The 23,045-nt window shown below is 59.5% G+C and overlaps 1 protein-coding gene across 3 annotated transcripts; it reads right to left on the bottom strand.

The window, feature by feature from the left end:
* Nucleotides 1-253: 253 nt before the first annotated feature.
* Nucleotides 254-23,005, bottom strand: SLC44A2 (solute carrier family 44 member 2). 3 transcript variants are annotated; one of them, XM_040986303.1, is made up of 23 exons: nt 22,922-23,005; nt 10,278-10,326; nt 9,257-9,330; nt 9,071-9,155; nt 8,134-8,218; nt 7,887-8,012; nt 7,731-7,791; nt 7,513-7,636; nt 7,322-7,405; nt 7,106-7,218; nt 4,716-4,847; nt 4,537-4,636; nt 4,363-4,455; nt 4,118-4,205; nt 3,624-3,886; nt 3,446-3,540; nt 2,797-2,900; nt 2,609-2,682; nt 2,435-2,505; nt 2,237-2,325; nt 1,286-1,370; nt 788-914; nt 480-568 (listed from the first exon to the last, which is right to left on the bottom strand). In XM_040986303.1, exons 1-22 carry the CDS (start codon nt 22,950-22,952, stop codon nt 793-795), a joined length of 2,148 nt encoding a protein of 715 aa, XP_040842237.1. In that variant the 5' UTR covers nt 22,953-23,005; the 3' UTR covers nt 480-568; nt 788-792. The 3 variants fall into 3 exon arrangements, with proteins under 3 accessions (XP_040842238.1, XP_040842239.1, XP_040842237.1); XM_040986304.1 differs by lacking the exon at nt 788-914 and having other exon boundaries at nt 254-568; XM_040986305.1 differs by lacking the exons at nt 788-914; nt 22,922-23,005 and adding an exon at nt 10,753-10,804 and having other exon boundaries at nt 254-568.
* Nucleotides 23,006-23,045: the final 40 nt, after the last annotated feature.

Here is a 23,045-nt window from a genome sequence, read left to right as displayed (position 1 = left end):
TCCCCTCTTCCTCCCTCTCCACCGCCTGCCCCCAAAACAACCAGCCCAGAGCGAAGGCACTCCTTGGCGACCCCACTGCGCCACAGGCCTGTCACCGTCATCAGCTTTTCTGGCGACCTGGCAGCGGCGGGGCGGGAGCAGGGGGGCAGGCGGGAGAGCAGCGGGAAGAGCCAGCAAGCCGACAGCGTCCACACAACCCCCTCCAAAACCCAGGGCTGGGTCGTCTGTCCCCCGCAGGAAGGTGGCGGAGGTGCTGCCCGCAGCCCCCATGCCTGGCAGACACCCCAAGGCCCCCGACCTCTGCAGTGTCGGCGTGAGTGGGGGGTGACACCGGGCCGGCGGTGCCTGTGGCAGTACTGACTCACGCTGGGGTGGTGGCCATGACCGCGCCCCGGGAGGCCTGGGGAGGCGGGTGGCAGTGACGGGCAGGGGTCCCCACCGGAGCCCCCCATCCCCCTTGTCTAGGATTCAGCCGGTTTCTTGTTGCTTTTGTTCAGGAGCTTCTTGAGCGTGGAGGACATGAAGTAGGGCCTCTCGGCTGAGCCGTCGTTGCGTTCCAGGTCCTCCACTGTGGAAAGAAGACCCCGGTGGGGCGCGGGGAGAGACACGGGTGAGGACGGCGTGCGGGGGCGGGGGCAGGAGGACGGCGTCACGGACAGGGGAGCCACACCGTGTTAGGAAGCAAAGGACGCGGACAGCACACAGGCCACGGGCCACGACAGGCCACTGCCCCGTACCCTCGGCTGGGATCCCCACACACGCTCCCCAAACACCTCCCAACACACACACAATCTACTCGGCTTCCGGCGTCTGCCCGCCCTCCTCAGCACTCCCCTTCAAAAGGATGTCTCTCAGCTCGGGCGACATGAAGTAGGGTCGCTCCTTCGAGCCGTCATTCCTTTCAAGGTCCTCACCTGGGCCCCCCAGGAGCCAGCGGGGGCAGAAACGGGGGGAGGGCAGGTGGGAGGGAGTAGGGAGGAATGGGGTGGGGAAGGGGTGGGGGCGGAGAGGGAAGGGGAGTCGGGGAGAGAATGGGAGAAGCCAGCAGGCATGGAAGAGAGAAAAAACAGATGGAAGAGACCCAGAGTTAGTGGCAGCCCCCCAGCCAAGGACCGAGCCCCGTCCCTCCTGCAGGGGCAGCAGTGGGCCACGCCAGGGGAGGGTCAGGGAGGGAGGAGGGGCAGCGTGTTGCACGAGCACAGGGTTTCCACCCCCAACTCAACTGCCCCCAAACGGGGAGGTGGGGGGTGCTTGCCCAGGATGGGTTGGGTAAGGGGCCACTTACAGAAACAGAGAAATAACGTGTCAACACACATGCCATAGACGCTGAAGAAACCGTGGGCGATGAGGTAGGACCCCACAATCACCGTCTGTTGTGGGGGGACAGGAGAGCGGAGGGTCAGGCAGCTTCTGTCCCAGTGCCCTCCCCCGCCGCGGTCACTCTGGCTCCGGCCAGTCCGCCACCCCGGGCCCTTGGCTGGCGTTGGCTCCCATTGAAGCCACCTTTGACCTCTGGCCTCTGGGCCGCCCCTGCTCCCCCATCTCAGTCTCTGGTCTAGCATCACACCGCCATGGCGGCGCCCCAGGACTCCAAGCAGTTGCGATCTTTGCAACCTTCCTTGGGCCTCCCGGGTGAGACAGCTGCCTCTCCAGGAGGCCCATCCCGGGGCTTCTTGCGCTCTATCCGCAGCCGTGCGGAGAACGCCAGGCTCTTGGGTGGCCGCCTGACACACTACCTGTTGACTCATATGACCGGAGCTCAATCAGCGATGCCAAGTGAGTCATTCCAGAATCAACAGATGGAGGAATGCAGACAAAACCCGCCATCCGGGCTCCAGGGCCAGCCCTCGGATACGGCATGGCTCCACACTCCCGTCCCCGGGCACACCCTCTTCACCACCACCTTGCACCCGGCCCTTCGGCCCTGCTGGCCTGCTGCCCGTTCGTGCCCACGCGCCCACTTCGGGGCCTCTGCCTTGCTCCTGCAGCCGAGGCTTGGCTCATGACCTTGCAGGATGGCCTCCGCTGGCCCCTGCCAGGCTGCAAGGACAACCTTCTTGACTTGGGCCTAAACTATAAGGCCCCCTAAAGAGGAGTCCCCCACTCTGTCCCTTCCACGCCCAATACATCAATAAAAGCTGGGAGTTTGAAGAAGTCACTGAGTGGCACGTCTATAGCGCCAGGCCAGCACCAGCCCCTCCCCTCCTCCTTCCTGTCTGTCCCCAGGGGTCCTCACCAGTATGGGGACCCAGTAATAGTTGAGAGGGGGTGCTGTGTCCTCCACAATCCTGATGCGGTGCGTGAAGAAGAAGAAAGCCAAAATCCCTGGGGGAGAGACGCAGAGGGCCGTGGGTGATGGCCCACAGAGAACACCCTGCCCCCAGGAGCCCACACCCTGGGCAGCCACACATGCTCCCTTGTGTGTGACACTCACCCACACTGCCCACAATCAGGAGTTTGCCCAACAGTAAGAGGAAGTCAGTGACCTTGTCCAAGACGGCCACTCTGCAGAGAGGAGATGGGTAGGGAATGCCAGGTGTGAACCCCAGGCTCGGGGACTCGGGGAGGAGTCACTGGAGGGGGGACGAGAGGAAGGGGGTCCCTGCACCTTATGATATTTCTCATGAGCAGGAAGAAGGCGTTTCTGGCCGAGGTGCAGAAGTTGGTGCCATAGATGGCGATCTGAGAGGCAAGGGGGAGTTGGGTGAGAAAGAGGGAGAGGCGAGCAGGTGCCCGTGCCAGCTCCCACCCAGCCTGCAGCCGCTGGAAGTGGGGGCACCGTCCCAGCCCCCTCACCATGATGTAAGCATTCCTGTTGAGGAACTTGATGAATTTCTCCAGGCACCAGAAGCAGCATTTGAGACAAGTCATGAGGAACTTGGCAAATTTGTTCTGGGCCGCTGGAAGAAGGGCGCCAAGGGTACTATTAGGTGGAAGTCGGGCGGCCCAGCCTGGCCTGGTCCTACGGCCACCCCCATGACTCCATCACAGTGGAGCCAGGCTCAGGCTCTGAGAAAGCAGACCAGGCAGAGGGGCCTGGATGTAGAACTTGCCCTGCAAGTTCTGTTTCATATCCATCACCGGAAAATGATCCACCCCAGGACCCTCACACCTGTTCCCGCATACACAGCCAATCCGAGAAGCCTTCTAGCCACACCTCCAAGCCAGGAACCAATCCTGGCTGCGTCCTTGGCCCCACCAACCCCAAGTATAACCAATCCCAACCCCTCCCTCTCTAGCAGGCTTCCTGGACTCTGCCCTCTGGGAGTAAGGATTCCACCCCATAGGCTCCTTCAGCTGCTCCTCCATCCCAGGAACCAATCACCTAAGTCTCTCACTTTCTTGCCCCGCCTCCTGGAGCCGAAACCCATTACTCTTCCATCCCTTTGGCCCTGCCATTTAACTTGGTCTCCCCAAAGCAAAAGGACATGACACACGACCACACCTTTCAGGCGCTGGTCCAGGTACTCCAGGATCACGCGGATGACCTGCACGATGGCTAGGATGAGGGCGCCGAAAGCCAGGGAGCCGGTGTGGTACCTGCAGGCACAGGGCGGGGGACCCAGGGCTGAGTCTCCTCCAGGTCATCCGTCCCCTACGCCCTGCAGCCAGCCCTGACCCACCTGAGTGCCCGTCCAAAGGCAGAGAAGAGCGGGAAGGCCGGGAGGTCGTCGGGCTTGCGCAGGGCCCAGTAGTAGGAAGCGAAGGCCCCAGCCAGGGTGACCTGGCCCAGGGCTAGCACGAAGTTAGCCAGCCAGAAAAACATAAAGGCGTTGAAGATCTGCAGCCCCAGCAGCGACCGGTGGTAGCTGGATTCTCCCCCGTAGAAAGCAAACTGGCAGCGGGCTTTGGGGCACACGCGCGACTCATTGGTGGAAGGGAAGACCTGTGGGCAGGGTATGGCACGGGGGTTGGGGGACGAGGGGACAGTGTCCAGGCCAGGCCAGACCGTGGGCTAGGCCAGGAGTGGCCATTCCAAGAGCCAAGGAGAGGGACGGGGTGGTGGGGGTGTGGCAGCCAAGTCGGTGGAGTTGGGGTACAGGCTCTCCCGCCCAGCATGGTGCCTAATGGTCGTTGACTGACTTCCCAGGTTGCCCACCATGCCAGGACCGCCCACCTCAGGGTTGCAGGTCTTCCCCACCAACGTGCAGGTCTCATCGTCATCAAAGACTTTGTAGATGGCTTCGTTGGATGTAGATAGGAAGCTGAGGGGGTGCTGGTTAAGGAACACAGGGTTTGGGGGATCGAGGACCGACTGAGCGACGACCGTTGTCCCTGCACCCCGCTGACCCCAGCCCCCCACAACCCTAGGTCACTGCCAAGGCAAGGCCGTGTGGGGAGGTGGAGGGCGTCGGTGGATACACAGCAGTGCTGGCCCAGTAGGCGATGCAAAGACACAGCAGGAAGAAGGTGACCAGTGGGTACAGCAAGGAGTACATGACGTAGCCCACGGCCCTGGGAAGAGTCAGACATCACGTGTCGGGGGCTGGACGGTGCACCGCACCCCCCGCCCCGCCGCCCAGCCGCCCCATGCACCTGCTGGCTTCCTTAATGAGAGCAATGGCGATGAGGATTCTCTTCCTCAGAAAGATGAGCAGGAGGATGATGACCACTTCCAAGATGCTGAGAATTATCACTGGAACCAAGAGGGGGCGCCTGAGAGCCGCTCGGGCAGGGGCAAGGGGGCGGCGGGGTGCGGATGGGCTGCGACTCACTGAACCCCATCCAGGTCTGGCGGAGATGCAGGTAGACGCGCAGGTCGGTCTGAAAGCCGAGGTCCACCAGGGAGATGTCGGAGCCCGCCTCGCCGCGCAGCCGGGAGTACTCCATGTAGCAGTGGAATATTCCTTCCCCGGGGAAAGATGGTGGGTGGTGGGCAGAGTGTGGAGGCCACAGCTTCAACTCAACCCCCTTCTTCTCTGCCCAGCCCAGAACCACCATCCCAGCTCCTGGTACAGAGGATGCAACCCCCAGCCAGCCAGGAAACCAGGCCCCAATGCAGGCGACCCCGGGGGACCCTTGCATGTGCTGCACCTGCTGTTTGCGCGCCCGCCTCTCCCCTTGGCCGGATTCCCACCTTCTGGTCTCTGCTCACACCGTACCAGCTCTTGTAACTTTCTAGATCACTCCATCCCCCGATACAGCCCACAACCAGATCCTCTCTCACACTGACATCTTATTGCTTTGGAAGGCAAAGAAACAGACACGGGGAGATTGGCCATCCGTGCCGGCTGGCGCAGCAAAGCCCGCTTTACAGTGGGGCTGGGCAGTGTCATATCCAGTAGCCTGGATCTCCACTGGGGTTCATCCCTCTGCCTGTGGGTGTCGGGAAGCGGAGTTCTTGAGCCATATCACCTGCCACCTCCCAGCACGTGGGCTTGTAAGTTCAGCTGGGACTGGAACCCAGGCCCCCTGAGGCGAGCTGTACGCCTGTCTTACAGCCGGGCTTCCCAGCACCACCCCTGCTGTGGCATGGAGGTGTTTTTCAGGTTTGTTTCTTGCTCAACTTCCCCATTCCTCCATGAGGAAAGCCAAGAATCCGTCCTGTCTGGCTCATCGCTCCGAGCGCAGAATGCAAAGAACTTCCCACAATGCTGTTTTCTCAGCGTGGGTCTGAGGTGTACACGGGTGAATGAAGGAGAAAACCAAGCAGCAGGCGTCAGGTGCAGAGGCCCCGTCAGCCTTGTCCGGCTGCAGCAAGGACTCCTAGGGACAGACAGGTGTCCCGGGTGCCACTGCTACGGCACCAGGATTCACGTTGTAGAGAATAAACATTTTAAAATAGGATAAAAATAAAATAGAGAAGGAAAAAAAAAAACAGTTGAGTGGACAGTATGTGTGAGAACACTTGGTGGAATATACAAGACAAAAGGACTTCCAGACAAAAGCATAGACGCTGTTACTGGGTTTGTTGATGAGCTCAGTACTTCCTCCCTTATCCCGTATGACCCTCAGTGCATACAGTCTGATGCCACTAATAAACTTCAGCTTTGACCGTAAAAAAAAACAAAGGATAAAGGGACAAAAAAAAGTCACTTCCAATGCCAGGGAAATGGCATGGGAAAGCAGTGGCGGGAGACCTGGGAGAGGCCCCTGGCTCCTGGCTGTGGATCGGCTCAGCTCCGGCCACTGCGGTCAGCTGGGGAGTGAGCCAGTGCATAGCTCTCCACCTCTCCTCCTCTCTGTTATCTGCTTTTTCAACTGAAGTAAGTAATTTTTTTTTTAATCCTGGCTACTTATGTACACCCTGGGAGGCAGCAGGGATGGCTGATGCCCTGGGGCCCCCGACGCGCAAGCAGGAGAGTGGCTGAGCTCCTGGCCCTGTCTCTGGTGAGGCCCAGCCCCGGATATCACAGGTGTTTGTAGAGGAGTGAACCAGTGAATGCAAGATCTGCGCTTCTCCTTGCTTGTCAAACATCATGAAGATAAGCAAGAGCTGTAAAATCCCACAGCCCAGGCTGGCACTGTGGTGTGGGGGTAAAGCCGCCTGCACCGCTGGCACTCAGCAGGGACGCCAGTTTGACCCCAGGCTGTCCCACCTCTGCCCTAGCCTTGCAAGATGAGCCACATGCCCAGTTTCGGCTATGTGGCCATCTGGGGAGTGAACCGGCACATGGAGCATCTCCCTCTGGCTCCTTGGTATTTATTTCTTTGTCCACAGCTGACATTCAGCATGCACATTCAGGCCCTTCCACGATGTTATTCCACCGCTATCTCCTCGTTAAGCCTCCCAAGCCGTAAACATTCATTATACCCACTGCACGGAGGAGGCAGTGGAGGCACGGCAGTGGCTCACTCACCGGGGGCACAGGGCTGAGACCTGGCTGGGATCCCGCCCTGGCCCGCAGGTGCCCAAGCCTACATCCCTAAGGCCTGTGCCAGACAGCCGGCTGGGGAACGGCTCACGGTTCACCAGAGATGAGCCCTGGCGAGGCAAAATGGAACCTCTCCCTACCTCTCCACCCTTTCAAACAGCACTGACAGCAACATCTCCGCCGAGCCCCAACCAGAGGCCGCCTCCCTCACCAGCCCCCATTAGGGTCAAATCCAAAGACTGAAGGCACCTGGCAGGGGGGAGGCTGTGGGGTGGGCGGAGACCACCTACCATAACCCAGTACTAAAATCACCATGACCACCATCACCCAGACCATGATGCCGGCCAGGAAACGCAACAGGGTGATGAAAAGCAGACTAAGCAACATGGCGATGACCAGGCCTCTGGTGGGAAAAAACAGAGGGGCACACGCGGGCCCCGCCCCTGGTCAGCGAGGGGGCGGGGTTCAGGCCAGCCCCCGCCCACCCAGGCCAGCCCACCACTCACATGATGATCCAATACCAGGAGACTGTATAATCCTCGAAGATCCGCATGGCCAGCTGCCGCGCCTCCAACACCCCATTAGCCTTCCTGCAGAGAGGGGTGGCGAGGCTCCAGGCTCCGTCCCCACCCCTACCACGTACCCCGCAGAGCCCCGTCACTCCGTCCACCCCGCCCCGGGAAGGTCCCAGCCTCACTTGGCGCCTTCCACCAGGTCCGTGATGTTTTTCCGCACTCCGTGCCCATCTTCATAGGTCGTCTCGTTGCCCACCATGAGCACCCCCTTCTGGGCGTGGATGGCTGGGAAGCATCGACGGGCCACTGCAGCACAGGGGTGGGGAGCCCCGTCAGCTCTGTTCCCGCCCCCTGACAGCCCCCTGTGCCCCCGCAGTGTCCGGGAGTGGCCCTAACTCACGAGGTTTGCTGGGGACAAGCACAGCCGGGCAGTCCTCATCGCGGAACACCTGCTCTACGCTCTGCCAAGACAAGACATGTGGTGTGGTCTCCGTGCCCCCAGCTTCCTGGCTGCCCCCTACCCACCCCGCAAGCCCTGGGGCAGCTTCCCACTGACTTTACTCTCCTGGAAGCCGGGCCCGCAGAACTGCTTGTAGTAGGCAAAGGCCCGGGGGTCCAAGTCCCGGGTTTTGTACACGCTGAGGAAAGTGAGGTAGCGGTCGGGGCATTTCTCCACGCAGATCTGGGAGGGCCAGGTGGGATGAGGGCGCGGCAGGGAGGCAGCGAGGCCCCACGCGCCACACATCCCCCCCATGAGGACACAGTCCTCCCCCACCACCCGGGGAGAGGCCAGGTCCAGTCACCTGGGGGGTGGGACACTGGAATTCCAGCAGGACCAGGGGGCTGGCACACTTGACAATGTTGAAATAAAACAGGAATGGTTTGTTCCTGTGTGGAGAGGAATTTACATGAATGCTGGGGTCTCGCCGCTCACCCCTGCACAAAATTCCTTACTGAAATGAGTAACAGTGACCAGTGCTGTGGCATAGCGGATCACGCTGCTGAATCCCAGCAGGCACGGCTGACCCCGCGTCCCATCCAGCTCCCTGCCTGTGGCCTGGGAAGGCAGCGGAGGACGGCACACAGCCTGGGGACCCTGTGCTGATGTGTAAAACTCAGATGAAATTCCACGTTGCTGGATCCGGTCTAGCCCGGCCTCGGACTGTTACAGACATTTGCAAAGTGACCAGTCGATGAAAGATCTCTCTCTCTCTTTCTTTCACTCTGCTTTCCAGAAAAAAAAAATGTTCACAGTAAATACTGCCTCTCTGCTGAGTACATGCAAACACTGTTTTGCAAAAATTTATTATTAGTGGAAGGCAGATACACAGAGCGAAGGAGACACGAAGATGTGTCTCCCACCGGTTCATTCCCCAAATGGACTCAATAGTCAGAGCTGAGTTGATCTAAAAAGCCAGGAGCCAGGAGCCTTTCCCAGGTCTCCCAGTCCTCCACTGCTTTCCCAGGCACAGGCAGGCAGCTGGGTGGGAAGCGGAACAGCCGGGATGCGAACCGGCGCCCCTGTGGGCTCCCAGAGCATGCACAGGTAAGCACTTAGTCACTGAGCCGGCGCACTGAGCCCCCCTGAAGAAATCTTACAAAGGAAAGAATTCTCCCCTAGCTCCACGGGCACTGAGAGGTGATCATTGCTGGCGGCTGCAGCCAGCTGCAGAATGCCTGGAAACTTCTCCGCGTGGAGCCCTCTACCCCTCTGCCCCAGGGCAGCAAGGCCCGACTCACGCATTCTTGGTGCCCTTCTGGCCGCAGAATTCGCCACGGCTGTCGGTGGGGTAGATCACCTTGCGAGGGTCTCCGTGGGTCCAAGCTGCGGGCAGGACCAGGCTGTGAAGGCGCCACCGCTTCCAGCCCCAGCCTCACCCCTCCTTCCCGGGGGTGGGGGGAGCCTATCCCGTGGCACCTCCTCACCTATGATGCCCACCGCCACATAGCCCACGATGGCCAGCAGGAGGGCCACACAGCAAATGATGTCGGTGCAGCCCCTAGGGAGCAGAGAGGAGAGAAGGCAGGGCAGGAAGCCATGCCGCCCACGCCAGGCCACCTGGGCATCACAGGACATGGTCCCCTACGCCAGGCCCAAGGGTACACACGCATGTCACACAGCCACAGCAAAAGACAAGGAGGCCACACGCCCTGGACAGGGTGCCTGTCAGGCCCACACCTCTCCCCCATCACCAGCCATCCACGGTGTCTGAACGTTCAACCCGTTCGCCCAAGGAAATCTAAGCATGATAAAGGCCAAAAGTGTGGAGCAGTGGGTGTGACCTCCACAAGCACCCGCACTCCCAGGGCGGCCACTGTGCGCCTGTGCAAGGCACATCCCACATGCAGGTGTGTGGCTCCAACGCCCGTGGTGCCCTCCCCACTGGTGGCCCCTTCTGCCACTGCCACGGGGGTCTCACTGTGCAACTCCCCATTCCAAATGGCCTCCCCAGCTGACCACAGCAGGGCCGTGTCCACACCGTGCCCACTGGCCTTTTCCCATGCCCACACCATGCCCACTGGCCTCCCCAGCTGACCGCAGCAGGGCCGTGTCCCCATCGTGCCCACTGGCCTCCCCATGCCCACACCGTGCCCACTGGCCTCCCCGTGCCCACTGGCCTCCCCAGCTGACCGCAGCAGGGCCGTGTCCCCATCGTGCCCACTGGCCTCCCCATGCCCACACCGTGCCCACTGGCCTCCCTGTGCCCACACCGTGCCCACTGGCCTCCCTGTGCCCACATCATGCCCACTGTCTGGGACAGAGTCCTGACTGCTTCTACCACTGGGCTTGAGCTTTTGAGTTTTGAGCTGCTGCTTGCAATTCCCCAGGGAATTTTTTTGTATCTTTCTGTGCCTTAAGGAAGCAGGTTCTCCTACCCAGGGGGGAACATTTGTAACCAGTTTGCGACACACTAGCGGACCTGGAGCACCAGGGGCAGCGGCTTACCTGTTGTAAATAGGTCCCTTGAAGGTGGGGTCATATTTCTGTGGGGTTCCTGAAAAAGGAAGGGAGAGTTAAGCTGGGGGTGGGGGCAGGGGAGTGGGAGAGGGCGCCTGCAGACTCTGCCCAGATACCCCCAGCAGGGCTGGCAGCCCAGGACTGAAGGAAATCCAGAATCCTTGACCCATCCCCCACACAGCACCACCGCAAAGCCCCCGGGCAGTGCCTGTCCCAGCACAGGAGCCCCAACCCAGTATCCTTGGGCTTCCTGGAAGGGGCCAGAACTGCCAGCGCCAGCTCTCCTCGGTTGGCATAGAGCGGGGGCACGGAGAGGGGGCGGCCCGTGATGGGCAGTCCCAGTGCCCACTGCCAGCCCCACAGCCTGCCTCTCCTCGGCATCGCTACCCTGGCCCTACCCTGGCCGGGGCGCTGCCCGCACGTCCCCCCACCGCCACCCCAGGGGACAAGGGGCCGCACCTACCGTGCTTCCCGTAGTAGTGCGGCCCCTCGTCCCCCATCCTGCGCGCCCGCCCGTCTGGACGCGCAGGCGGCTGCAGCCGGGCACGGAGCGCACAGAGGAGCCCTCTGGAGACGCGGCTCCGCCCAGCCCGGAGCCAGGCGGGGCGGCCCAAACCGGTCCTACCGGCCGCCAGCGCCAGGGGACGGGAAGGAGGGAGGGAGGAGGCCGGCGGGGCAGGAGGCCGGCAGCTGCGCCCGCCACTCACCCACTGGGTGCCCAATTTAGCCAGCTCCGCCCCGCCTGCGCCTGGCCAGCCCCCAGAGAGGGAACTTCAGGCTGCACCCAGGGGGTGGTCCTGGATCCCACACCCCCTGGGAGTCCCCCATCCCACACCCCGGGTCCAAAAGGGACCCACTTCGGTCCCATTTTCTGTGTACGCAAACTGAGGCTGGGAGAAGCACACCCAAACTGAGGCTGCAAGATGATTTGAGATGTGTCCTGGGACTTTGTTTTTTGGTAAAGAGAGAGAGAGAGAGAGAGAGAGAGAGAGAAGCTGCCACCTGCTGGTACACTCCCCAGTTGCCTGCAGCAGTCAAGACTGAGCTGGGTTGAAGCCAGGAGCTCCACCCAGGGCTCCTATATGGCTGGCACGGGCTCAAGTACTTGACCCCATCACCTGCTGCCTTCCCAGGGTCAGGAGTAGGTCGAACCCTGACCCTCCCCTGGGCACCGCAGGTTTCCGTGACACATAAAATAATTCTAGCCTGTTAAGCTAGGGAAGACGGCCCAGTGAAGAAACCTGGTAGCTAAAGTCCTCATCTTGCATGCACCAGGATCCTATATGGGCTCGGGTCAAGTCCCAGCTGCCCCACTTCCCACCCAGCTCCCTGCCTGTGGCCTGGGAAAGCAGTGGAGGACGGCCCACAGCCTGGGGACCGGGCACCCTGTGGGAGACCTAGAAGAAGCTCCTGGCTTCAGATCAGCTCAGCTCCAGCCTTTGTGACCACTCGGGGAGCAAACCAGCAGATGGAAGATCTTTCTCTCTTTTTCTTTGTAAATCTGCCTTTCCAATAAAAATAAATAAATCTTTAGTACGTCTTAAAGACCAGGCACTGGGGAACATACAGCTGGCACAGGGAGGTCTTCAAAAAGCTTGGGGAAAGAAAATACACATCAAGAAGACGTAAGGCCTCAATTTCAGAGTGGTTTACCATCAAAATGCACATATTCAATTCCATTTTCTACCAAATGTTGAAGAGCCCTGCACTTACTCTCATTGTTTGAATCTATGGGACTGTGAAATCTGCATGGGGCACCCAGTAGGCATGAGGGCATACAGCTGGTACTGTAGGATACTATACAAGTACATAAGAAGCTTGGTGCACACTGCTGGCTGCACGCTTAATACCTACCCCACCCGAGTCAGCCAGGAACCTGCTTGCTCACACCCCACCCGAGTCAGCCACCTGCTCGCTCACACTCCTGTCTGTGCCAGCCACCTGCTCGCTCACACCCCTGTCTGTGCCAGCCAGCCACCTGCTCTCTCACACTCCGTCTGTGCCAGCCAGCCACCTGCTCGCTCACACCCCTGTCTGTGCCAATCACCTGCTCGCTCACACCCTATCTGTGCCAGCCAGCCACCTGCTCACTCACACCCCTGCCTGTGCCAATCACCTGCTCGCTCACATCCCGTCTGTGCCAGCCAGCCACCTGCTCGCTCACACCCCTGTCTGTGCCAGCCACCTGCTCGCTCACACCCCTGCCTGTGCCAGCCACCTGCTCGCTCACACCCCTGTCTGTGCCATCCAGCCACCTGCTCGCTCACACCCCTGCCTGTGCCATCCAGCCACCTGCTCGTTCACACCCCTGCCTGTGCCAGCCAGCCACCTGCTCGCTCACACCCCTGCCTGTGCCAGCCAGCCACCTGCTCGTTCACACCCCTGCCTGTGCCAGCCAGCCACCTGCTCGCTCACACCCCTGCCTGTGCCAGCCAGCCACCTGCTCGTTCACACCCCTGCCTGTGCCAGCCAGCCACCTGCTTGCTCACACCCTGTGCCCTCTACAAATCTTCAAAGAAAGCTCTCTACTTTACCAGCAGCTGGCTAGTCTGCAGTGACTGGAAGGAAAAGACAGGATGATCTGGTGCAAATACAAACTTTGGAAGCTCTGGCTTGTACAAGGGGGGAAGGGGTTTCCAAACTAGGGAGGGCTTTCCTCAGCAAGGTGCATATTCAGCATGGGGAGGCAGTCAAGAGAAGCAGACGCGATGGCGTATACAGCTGCCCACACGCATGGTGGCCATATACGGGAGGTGCTTCAGAATTCCAAGTGCCATCTCGGCGTCCAACACTGCCCGGCAGGCGTCGGCTCACCGACCCAGTGCATCCCTGGAAGAGTCCTTCCAGTGAGGGAGGCCTGCATGGCCTCCTCCTGGCCCTGAACTTGAGCAAACAGGCGAGGCCCAAGGCGCCAGGCTGCACCCTCAGGTGACCAACAGGCCCAAAGAAACCCTGCGGTTCACAGAGTCCCAGCCAACGCCAAGGTCGGCTGTCCTGAGCCCAGTAGTGGACAGACGGTGGCGGAGTCCCAAGCCACAAACCTCACCTGTCCCCAGTTAGCCTCGGGCCCGTGGGGGCCCCACGCCACCCTCTGTCCCTCACCAGGAGATGCATGCCTCTTCCCAGTCCACCACCATCATCTGTATCACCATGGGGCTCCCACACCCCGTCTCAGTGCGCACGATCCCGGCCGGTTTGTGTCTCAGTTGCTCCAACTTTTTTTTTAAGATTTATTTATTTTTATTCAAAAGGCAGCTCTTCAGAGAGAGACAAGAAACATTTTTCATCTGCTGCTTCATTCCCCAAGTAGCCATGGAGCTGAATCAATCTGAAGCAAGAAACCAAGAGCTTTCTCCAGGTCTCCCCCGCGGGTGCAGGGTCCCAAAGCTTTGGGCCATCCTCCACTGCTTTCCCAGGCCACAGGCAGGGAGCTGGATGGGAAGTGGGGCTGCTGGGATCAGAACCAGCGCCCCTGTGGGATCCTAATATATACAAAGCAAGGATTTAGCTACAGAGCCATCACACTGGACCCTCTGCTCCACTTTGATCCAGCTCCTTGCTAAGCGCCTGGGAAAGTGGCCGAGAACGGTCTCTGGTTTGCCTTCCCGTCACCCACGTGGAGTTCCAGGCTCCTGGCTGGCTTCCATCTCTTCCTCTCTGTCACTCTGCCTTTCCAATACATAGATAAATCTTAAAGCATTCAGTTCCTGCTGAACGAGTAACCACCCGGTACACACAGACAGCTGATAAAAACACGCCTTCGCTTTTGCTGTGTGCACAAATGTGCAACAGAGACGTGCAAACCACCGACACGGAAGCCCGGAAAACATGCCAAGCGTGGCCTGCTCAGAGGCCAGGCCGTCAAGGCCCTCTTCCATCAGGAATCCTAAGGCTGCAAATGCAGGAAAATAAACTCCACCCTTCCCCCCAGCCCGAGCAGAATAAATTCCACACGGGTTAATCATGTGCATATATAAAAAGCACGAAGCACAGCAAGCTGGAGAGGCGACTGCCAGGCCAGGAAGTGGGGGGTGCACCCCTGAAGACTGGCTGCTGAGGGGGAGGTGGTGCTGCCGGGCCAGCACCTCACTGGGTGAACTTGGCTGGTGGGGGGAGGGGAGGGGGAATCCCCACCGCCCCCACCTTCCAGAAAACAGAAGCAGATAATGCAAAACATGAGCTGGGTGTGGCGAGAGGCCTGGGAGAGGGTGGCGAGGAGCGCCAGGGTCATCCAGAAACTTCCATTAGTTCTTATGAACCTGGGCAGGGTGGGAAGAGCGGAGCGGAGGACGCTAATGGCTTCTGGTCCCTCATGGGAATGGGCAGTGAGGAGGAGGAGGGAGAAGAGGGAAGGGAGGGGGAGGAGGAGGGGCAGGGGCTGAGGGGGAAGCTGAGAGCCTCTCCCGCACCTCCCTCCCCCTGCCTCCGCCTGGCATGGGTCTTCTCCCTGCCACTATTAGCAACGCCCACTTCACAGAAGCAGCACCTGAGGCCTGGAGAGGAAACCGCGTGAGCACTGCCTGCCTGGCCCACGAGCAGCAGGCAGGTCGGGCCGCCCTGCTCCTGAGCTGCTCTCCAACCCTGTCCGCTTCCTAGGGCTTCTACAACCAGCTTCAATCACACAGTGGCTTCCAGCAACGCCAATCACCCCTGAACCCACTGGAGCCCAGGATGCCCACACAGGGTGTGGGGGTGAAGGGACTGGCGCTGTGGTGTCCCATGACAGAGCGACCCCCTGGGATGACAGCACCCTATACAGCTGCTGGTTCAAGTCCCAGCCGCTCCACTTCCCACCCAGCTTCGGGAAAGCAGAAGAGGATGGTACACATGCCTGGGCACCTGCGCCCACGGGCACCTGCGCCCACGTGGGAGGCCCAGAAGAAGCTCCTGGTTCCAGATGGGCTCAGCTGCGGCCACTGCAGACAGCTGGGAGGGAACCAGCAGATGGAAGATCTTTCTCCCCACCCGTAGCTCTGCCTCTGAAACAACCATCGCGGCAGAGTTTCAGAGAGAGGGCGATGCAAACCAACCCCTTCCTTTCCCCGAGGGCTGCTCTCGGTGGTCTTCCCAGGGCTCCGTGAGGAAAAAGAAGCCACAGCCTGAGGGTCACACAGAAAGAAAACCCCGCCTGCCCAGGGTGTGGGGAGGCAGTGCCCTCAGAACCCTGCCGACCAGAGGCCACACAGACACAGATGTGACCGTGTCACCTGGGGACCCTGCAGATGATGGCAATGCCCATTTCACAGAAGCAGCAACTGAGGCCATTGCTGGGGGGTGGGAGGGGGAAGGCAGTATGGTGGCACACCATAGCAAGCCTCCACCAAGCCTCCACTTGCATGCACCAGCATCCCATGTGGTTCGACTCCCGGCTGCTCCACTTCCCACCCAGCTCCCTGCCTGTGGCCTGGGAAAGCAGTGGAGGGCGGCCCACAGCCTGGGGACCTGCACCCGCGTGGGAAACCTGGACGAGGCTCCTGGCTCCTGGCTCCTGGCTTGAGGTCAGCTCAGCTCCGGCCATTGCGGCTGTTTGGGCAGTGAACCAGCGGATAGAGGATCTTTCTGTCTCTCCTTCTCTCAATAAATCTGCTCTGCCTCTAAATAAAAATAAATAAGTCTTTGGAAAAAAATTAAGTAAACCTTAGGGGAAAAAAAAAATCTTTGCGACTTTCAGCCCTTCACATTGGACTTGAATCAGGAGGCAAAATAAATTCCTTCACTCTCCAATGGACTCAATGCGTGCATTGTTTAACTGGCCGCGGGGAGAGGCTGTGCGGGCAGCCGGGGAGCTGGCCCATTAGAGCAGGCTGGGGGTGGGCAGCACCATTATTAGGTACTGGCCTGGCATGGGAGCCAGCCCACCCACCCCAGCGGGCGTGGCACGTTAGAGAACAGACTGCCCAGTCCCAACACTGCTGCCAGGACACCCAATGCCACCCAGCCCCCGCAGCTTCCGGCCCGCAGCCAAGTCCCCAAGGACTCGGCCACGCCCACGCGGTCAGCCTGCTGTCCTCTGTCAGCAGCGTCCCACACGTCTGTGCTCGGAACAGGCAGCTCAGACACGCTCTACCGACAGCCTGACGAGGGGAGGGGAGAGAGGAGAAGTACGCAGACACCAAGTGAGCACCTACTGTATACCACACCTGGCAGGTGCTTCTAAGAACCACATCCTTGCTTATGTATAAACATCCATTTATCTGGCTAACATCCTCGCCTTGCACATGCTGGGATCCCATAGGGGCGCCAGTTCTAACCCCGGCGGCCCAACTTCCCATCCAGCTCCCTGCTTGTGGCCCAGCAAAGGATGGCCCAAAGCCTTGGGACCCTGCACCCGCGTGGGAGACCTGGAAGAAGCTCCTGGCTCCTGCCTTCAGATCGGCACAGCTCCCCAGCTGCTGCGATAACTTGTAGAGTGAGCCATCGGACGGAAGAGCTTCTTCCATGTCTCCAGTGTCGGTGTCCCAAGCCCTGGAGCCATCCTCTGCTGTTTGCCCAGGTGCCTTAGCAGACAGATGGATGACAAATGGGGCAGCTGGGACTGGAGCAGGGTCCTGCCACACCACGGGGGATGCAGAATGGCAAGCCAGGGATTACTAACTTCTCCCAGGGGATCCTGGGGCACACATGTGAGTCACAATGGCCGGAGGCCACAGGGTTATTGGGAACTGGAATTTGAACGCAGATAACCCTCGCAGACAGGCCACAGAATTCACAAACTGTCGCTGTCCCAATGTCATTCACCACTTCCTCAATGTGGCCCCAAGCGGGAAGTGGCAGCCCATATTTATTAGATTTTATTTATTTACTTTTTCTCACGGCTATCGGAGCACCAGTTCGAGTCCCGGCTGCTCCACTTCTGATGCCGCCCCCCACCAGTACGCCTGGGGAAGCAGCACAGGGTGGTCCGAGGGCTTGGGCCCCTGCTGCCCATGTGGGAGACCTGGATGGAGTTCCAGATTCCTATCTTGGGAGCAGCCCAGCTGCAGCTATTGTGAGCACTGGAGAAGGAACCAGTACGTGGAAGGTCCCTCTCTCTCTTTCCAATAGATGAAAATAAGTGAACATTAAAAAAAAAAAAGTTAAGGAAAGTGTTTGCTTAGTGGCAGAATCCACCTAAGCCACCCTTTAGACCAGAAATCATACTGGTCACCTCTGGCCCGGAGCCTTCACTTCCTGTCCCCAGGCACTTCCTGTCGGCCACCAGGCTCACTCTTCTGTGCTCCCAGACACTGGGACGGGACTAGGGGACGCCAGGAAGTCCTGGAATGTGGCAGAACCCGGATATAGTACCCGGCTCCTGGCTCAGTTCCTGCCCATTGAGTCCATCTACAGAGTAACGCATTGGATGGATCACTCCCCCCAAAAAACTGTCTCAGATAAATCAAATCTGAAAAAAAAAGTGCAGCCAAATATGGTAGCCTAGTGGCTAAAATCCTTGCCTCGCATGTGCTACAATCCTGTACGAGCGTCAATTCGAGTCCTGGCTGCACTGCTTCCCATCCAGCTCCCTGCCTGTGGCCCAGCAACGGACAGCCCAAAGCCTTGGGACCCTGCACCCGCATGGGAGACCCGGAGGAAGCTCCTGGCTCCTGGCTTCAGATAGGCTCAGCTCTGACAGTTGCAGCCATTTTGGGAGTAAGCCAGTGGATCAAAGATCTTTCTGTTCCCTCTTTCTGTAAATCTGCTTTTGAAACATAAATACATACCTCTTTTTAAAAGGCTGTTTTTTTAATGCACTTGTGAATTGGAAGCACTGACAGTGCTGTGGCACTGTGTTCTTAGCCTCTGCCTGAGATCTCCTATGAACAGCAGCCCCTTGTCCCATGCAGCTCCCAGCTCAGAAAGCAGAGAAAGCAAAGGTGTGGTCCAAAGGCTTGAGCCTGGGGAGCACGTGGGAGGCCCGGATGGAATTCCAGACTCCCGCCCTGGGCTTGGCCAGCCCCAGTCATTGTGACCATTTAAGAAATGACCCAAGGGGATGAAAGATCTCTGTCCCAGTAACGCTGCCTTTCACCCACAGGCTCATTTTCCAAAGGCCGCAGTGGCCAGGGCTGGGCCAGGCAGTGCCAGCATCTGGGAACTGCAGGCCAGCTCACTTAGGTGGGTGGCAGGGAGTGGGCTAGCTCAAGCTGGCACCTGCTACCCACCGCTCCCCCCAGGATCTGCTTAGCAGGGAGCCTGAAGCCAGAGCCAGATGGGACTTCAGCCCGGGCACTGCAGTATAAGACACTGGGCTTCTCTTTTGTTGCTGTTGCTTCATTTACATATTTGAAAGAAACTACAGAGAGAGAAGGAAAAAGATCTTCCATCCGCTGGTTCACTCCCCAAATGGCCGGTTACAGGCTGGAGCTGAGCCGATCTGAAACCAGGAGCTTGTTCTAGATTTTTCACATGGGTGGTGGGTACCCAATCATGTGGGCCGGTCCTCTGCTGCTTTCCCAGGCACATCAGCAGGGAGTTGGATGGGAAGTGGAGCAGCACTGCAGCACAGGCTCGGCCCCCTACCCCGCAGGGCTGGCCCCATCTATACCACAAGGTAGTTACTGTTACACAGAAACAGCAACAAAGAAAACAGCCTCAGTGCTGTGCCACACGTAGGAAGAATTCCCACTGGGAGAGGCTGTGAGCAAAGCAACATTTGCTGAAGTGGAGACCTCCTGCCGTGGTAGCTGCCCTGGCAGTGGGGCTGCGAGAGAGAAGACCCCACCCCTGGTACCTTCACCCCCAGTCCACACAGCTTGACAACGTCCCCCGTTTTTGGCTAGGCTCTTTCTTCTCCCCTTCGCCATTTCACAGACTAACACGGCAGCCCCCCACCACCACCAGCCAGGAGCCCTGCGGTTGCACTGTGGGAACCCCACCCTGGGCACCTTCCCTCGGCATTAAACCCAACCCAGGAGCTTTAAAAAGACGCGAAAGTCTGTGGTGCCAGGGCAGCTGTTTTCAGTGGAAAAAGAAAAAAAAAGATGCAAACATCACACACAACAGGCCAAGCAGCCGGGTACAGTCTGGAAGAGGATTCCGTGGAAGTGTCTGCCCCTGGGATAAAGGCAGGCACCCAAGGGCTCCCAGGAGGCTTTTTCCACATGGAAAACCATACTTCTCGCCTAGCACAAGGGCTTATTTGTCGTTTTAAGCTTCCCCACTCCAACAGAGAGAATATATTCATTTAGCTGCTATAGAAGAGTTTAAAGTCAGGGGCTGGCACTGTGTCACAGTACGCTACACCAGTCTGCAGTGCCCGTATCGGGCACTGGTTCAAATCCTGGCTGCTCCGTTCCAATCCAGCTCCCTGCTAATCCAGCAGAAAAACCAACAGAAGACAGATTCAACGCGTGGGCACCTGCACCCGCGTGGGAGACCCAGAAGAGGCTCCTGGCTTCAGATCGGCTCAACTTGGGCCGTGGTGGCCACTTGGGGAGTGAACCAGCAGATGGAAGATCTTTCTGTCTCTCCTGTCTGTATATCTGACTTTTCAATAAAAATAAATCAATCTTAAAAATGACTGCATTTACTTACTTGAGAGGCAGAAAGACACAGAGAAGAAATCTTCCACAGGCGTTTACTTCTCAAATGCCTGCAACAGCCAGGGCTGGGCCAGGCTCAAGCCAGGAGCCAGGAGCCTCCCCCGGGTCTCCCACAGGGTGCAGGGTCCCAAGGCTTTGGGCCGTCCTCCACTGCTTTCCCAGGCCACAGGCAGGGAGCTGGCCGCTGAGACACAAACTGGCACCCATGTGGGATCCCAGTGCGCGCAAGGCGAGGATTTAGCCACTAGGCTATAGCACCAGTCCCGATAAAGGAACTTTAACATAAAACAAGGACCACCATCTGCCGGTTCACTCTCTAAGACGGCTGCGCCAGCCAGGGCAAGGTCGGGGCGCAGTCCTCAACCCAGGTCTCCCATGTCCCAGAACAGCAGGGACCCCCAGCACCGGAGCCAATCCTGCCAGCACTCAGGGGCTCTAGTCCAGGCACTCCCCTTGGGGACTTGACATCTTAAGTGGCGACCTAACTACCCTGCCCAATCCACAGCCCCAGGAACCGGGTTTTCAAACAACCATAACTTTTTCCTCCAGTTTTTTTTTTCCTTCCTCATCAGAGTCTATGATTTCAGATTCTATTCCCTCCCCCCTCCCCGCAGCCCACTTGGCCCAGAGGCAGCAATGCCTGCAGTAGGCATCTCCACCCACCTCCCCACCCACCTCCCCACCCTCAGGGCCCCCAGCCACTTCCCCCTTCCCCCTGGAGCTGCATCCTCCCTGTGCTTGCTCCAAGAAGGGACCTTCCTGTCCTGCCCAGTCTTGACCTTGGCAGACAAGGACAGCTGGAAAAGGCTACATTCCCAGGATGGCCAGCCTCCATCCCCCTAAGCTCCCCTCCTGCTGACTGCCACTGCTGTAGCGAAGCGCTTGGGGTTCCTCAGGGTTCCTCAGAGAGCTGGCTGATCCACCCCTGATCCACCCACCACCACACAGCCCCTTTCAAAAGCAATGCATGAGCCTCCCAGGCACACCTGGCACCAGAGGGCATCCCCCACACCAAGATCAGGCAGGGACTTCACGGCCAGTCCAACCACTCCAGCTTGCCAGTTCTGGACTCAAGCCAAGCAAGACACACCTTGGGACACAGCGAGCTAAGCTGCCGCCTACACGGCCGGCATCCCCCATGGGCATGGTCGCTTGGCGCCTGATCCAGCTCCAGCTTAAAGCACCCTGGGAAAGCGATGGGAGATGGGCCAAGTCGGTGGGCGCTTGCAGCCCGCGTGCGAGACCCGTTCAACCCTAGCCGCTGCAGCTCAGGAGGGTGAGGGGGAGCGGTGCCGGATGAATCAACAGCTGGATGCAAGAACTCCAAGCCACTCTGTTTTCCAAACACATTTTAAATTATTATTATTTCTTTTTACATCCGCAATGCAAGCACCCCAGGCAGGTGGCCCCTTTGGACACTCGGCAGAGCCTGCCAGGCCGCAAGGCTGCAGGGCCACCTCGGAGAGAGGGATAACAAAGCAACAGTGTGGTTTGTCTGCAGTTTCCTCAGACCTCTCCCAGCCGCACACTTCCAGCCCTCACTCACCTAAATTACCCCGAGGCCATCCCACCAGTGTCCCATTTTCTGCTGCACAACCTGAGACAACCTGCAATTACACCTCTACTTGCTGGTCCTTCTCCCTTCTGGCAATTTTTTCTTCCAGCCCAGCCTTCCCGGAAGTCTTAGAGGGGCTGGGAGGGCTGGGCAGAGCCAAGCAGGACCCTCCACCCTAACCCAGGAGGCTTTGGCCACAGACGCACTAGAAGGGTCTACTGGATTGGGGGCCCACTCCACCTGGCACCCCATCCTAGGCAGACCCCACGGGAGACCAAGCACCCAGCAGAGGCTGGATACCCCCTCAGGCAGCCTAGCCAGGGACCCCCAGGCCAAGATGTCCACAACCCATCCAGCTGGCCACACCCTAAGGACCAAGGCACTGGCAGCTGCAGAGCCCAGGGCTGCAGCCAAAACCAAGAGCCAAGGGGGAGAGAGATCCCAGTTGGCATTTTCAGACAGCAAGGAGTTGGGGTGCTTGCAGGCGGTGCCCCTCTGCCAGGGCTGTCCCTGGAGACCAAGGCATCAGGGCCTCTTGAGGCCTTTGTCCCCAGGGGTGGGGGAGGTTAGAGTCGCAGTTCTGCCTAACTTGTTTTTGCTTTCCTAGATCAGTTTCCGGCCCCCTCCCCAAGGCTTTCATTCACCAGGAAGTTGTGGGTCCTGCAGAGAAGGGGGTCACCGAGGTCCTCCTCCCAGTCCCCCCAACACCCTCCCCAGGGGGACAGTGCCAATTGGGGTTTAGGCTGAGCTGACCCCTGGGGACTCAAAATGCAGAAGAGAAAGAAAAAAGTAGCCAAGAAGGGGTTGTGGGGCACGCACGGTGGCCACATCCTGCTCTCGCTGCACCCCTCCACCGACTAGCTAAGGCGGTGCTCAAGAATCTGTAGGCGTGCGACCCCCATTATGGGGATCCCGTTTAACTGGGGGGTGGATATGCCGTTTCTGAAAGGGAGGAGTGAAAGTTTCTCAATTGTTTCCGGTTTTTTCCTGCCCCAGCACCGGAGATGGCTTGGTTTCCGCCCCTCCTAGGCTGCTGGGGTGGGGGAGAGGGAGGGGAGGTTTAGAGGGACGCCTCCCTCTTCCGGCTGCCCCGGGCTGCCTCAGTTTCCCTGCATCTGGCTCAACGCCTTGGGCCGTTACTTGCAGGGAGTGCTGGAGAAGGAGATATTCGGGAGGAGGGGAAAGCAGGGCAAAGGGGTCCGGGAAGAAGACCAGAGGGAAGCAGGGAGGTCGCGGCCGGCCGCTTGCCAGCACCCATCGCCAGGCCTCCCCTCCCCCGCCTCGTGCCATCTGAGCCGCCCAGATAACGGGACCTCCGCGGGTGGAGCATGCGCCGTGCGCCCAGGCCCCAAAACCCACGGTGGCGGTGGGGTGGGAGGCAGCGAAGGGCCCCCCCGGTGTGGGGAAGCCCCAGCTGCAGCTTGGGGATGCACGCGGCGCGGGAGGGCAGCGGCCGGACGGCGCCTCCGAGCTGCGCGTGTCCTGAGCTGCCCCTCTCTCCAAAGCCACCCCTCAACTCAGCGGCCCCCCGAGGGGGGAAGGCGGCTCCCTACCGTAGGCCCCGTCCTTGCGCTCGTCCTCCATGGTCCGGGAGAGCGCGACCCCAGCCCGGGCGGGCGGGAGGTTCGGCGGCGGGCTGCAGCGCACCGCGCCCGCCGGCCCCGGGCCTGGGGAGCC

Source organism: Ochotona curzoniae, unplaced genomic scaffold (genome assembly GCF_017591425.1).
Source record: "Ochotona curzoniae isolate NIBS_2020 unplaced genomic scaffold, NIBS_Ocur_1.0 contig_4502, whole genome shotgun sequence".
Taxonomy (NCBI): domain Eukaryota; kingdom Metazoa; phylum Chordata; class Mammalia; order Lagomorpha; family Ochotonidae; genus Ochotona; species Ochotona curzoniae.
The sequence above is the reverse complement of the archived record's forward strand: the minus strand, read 5'-3'. Positions and strand labels throughout refer to the sequence as shown.

Excerpts from the sequence above, each read along its gene's own strand:
- SLC44A2 (XM_040986303.1), bottom strand. The coding sequence starts at position 22,952 with ATGGAGGACGAGCGCAAGGACGGGGCCTACG. Across the intron at positions 3,887-4,117 it reads GGAAGACCTGCAACCCTGAG|GTCTTCCCTTCCACCAATGA; the intron begins GTGGGCGGTCCT and ends CCCTGCCCACAG. Across the intron at positions 2,683-2,796 it reads ACAGGAATGCTTACATCATG|ATCGCCATCTATGGCACCAA; the intron begins GTGAGGGGGCTG and ends CTTGCCTCTCAG.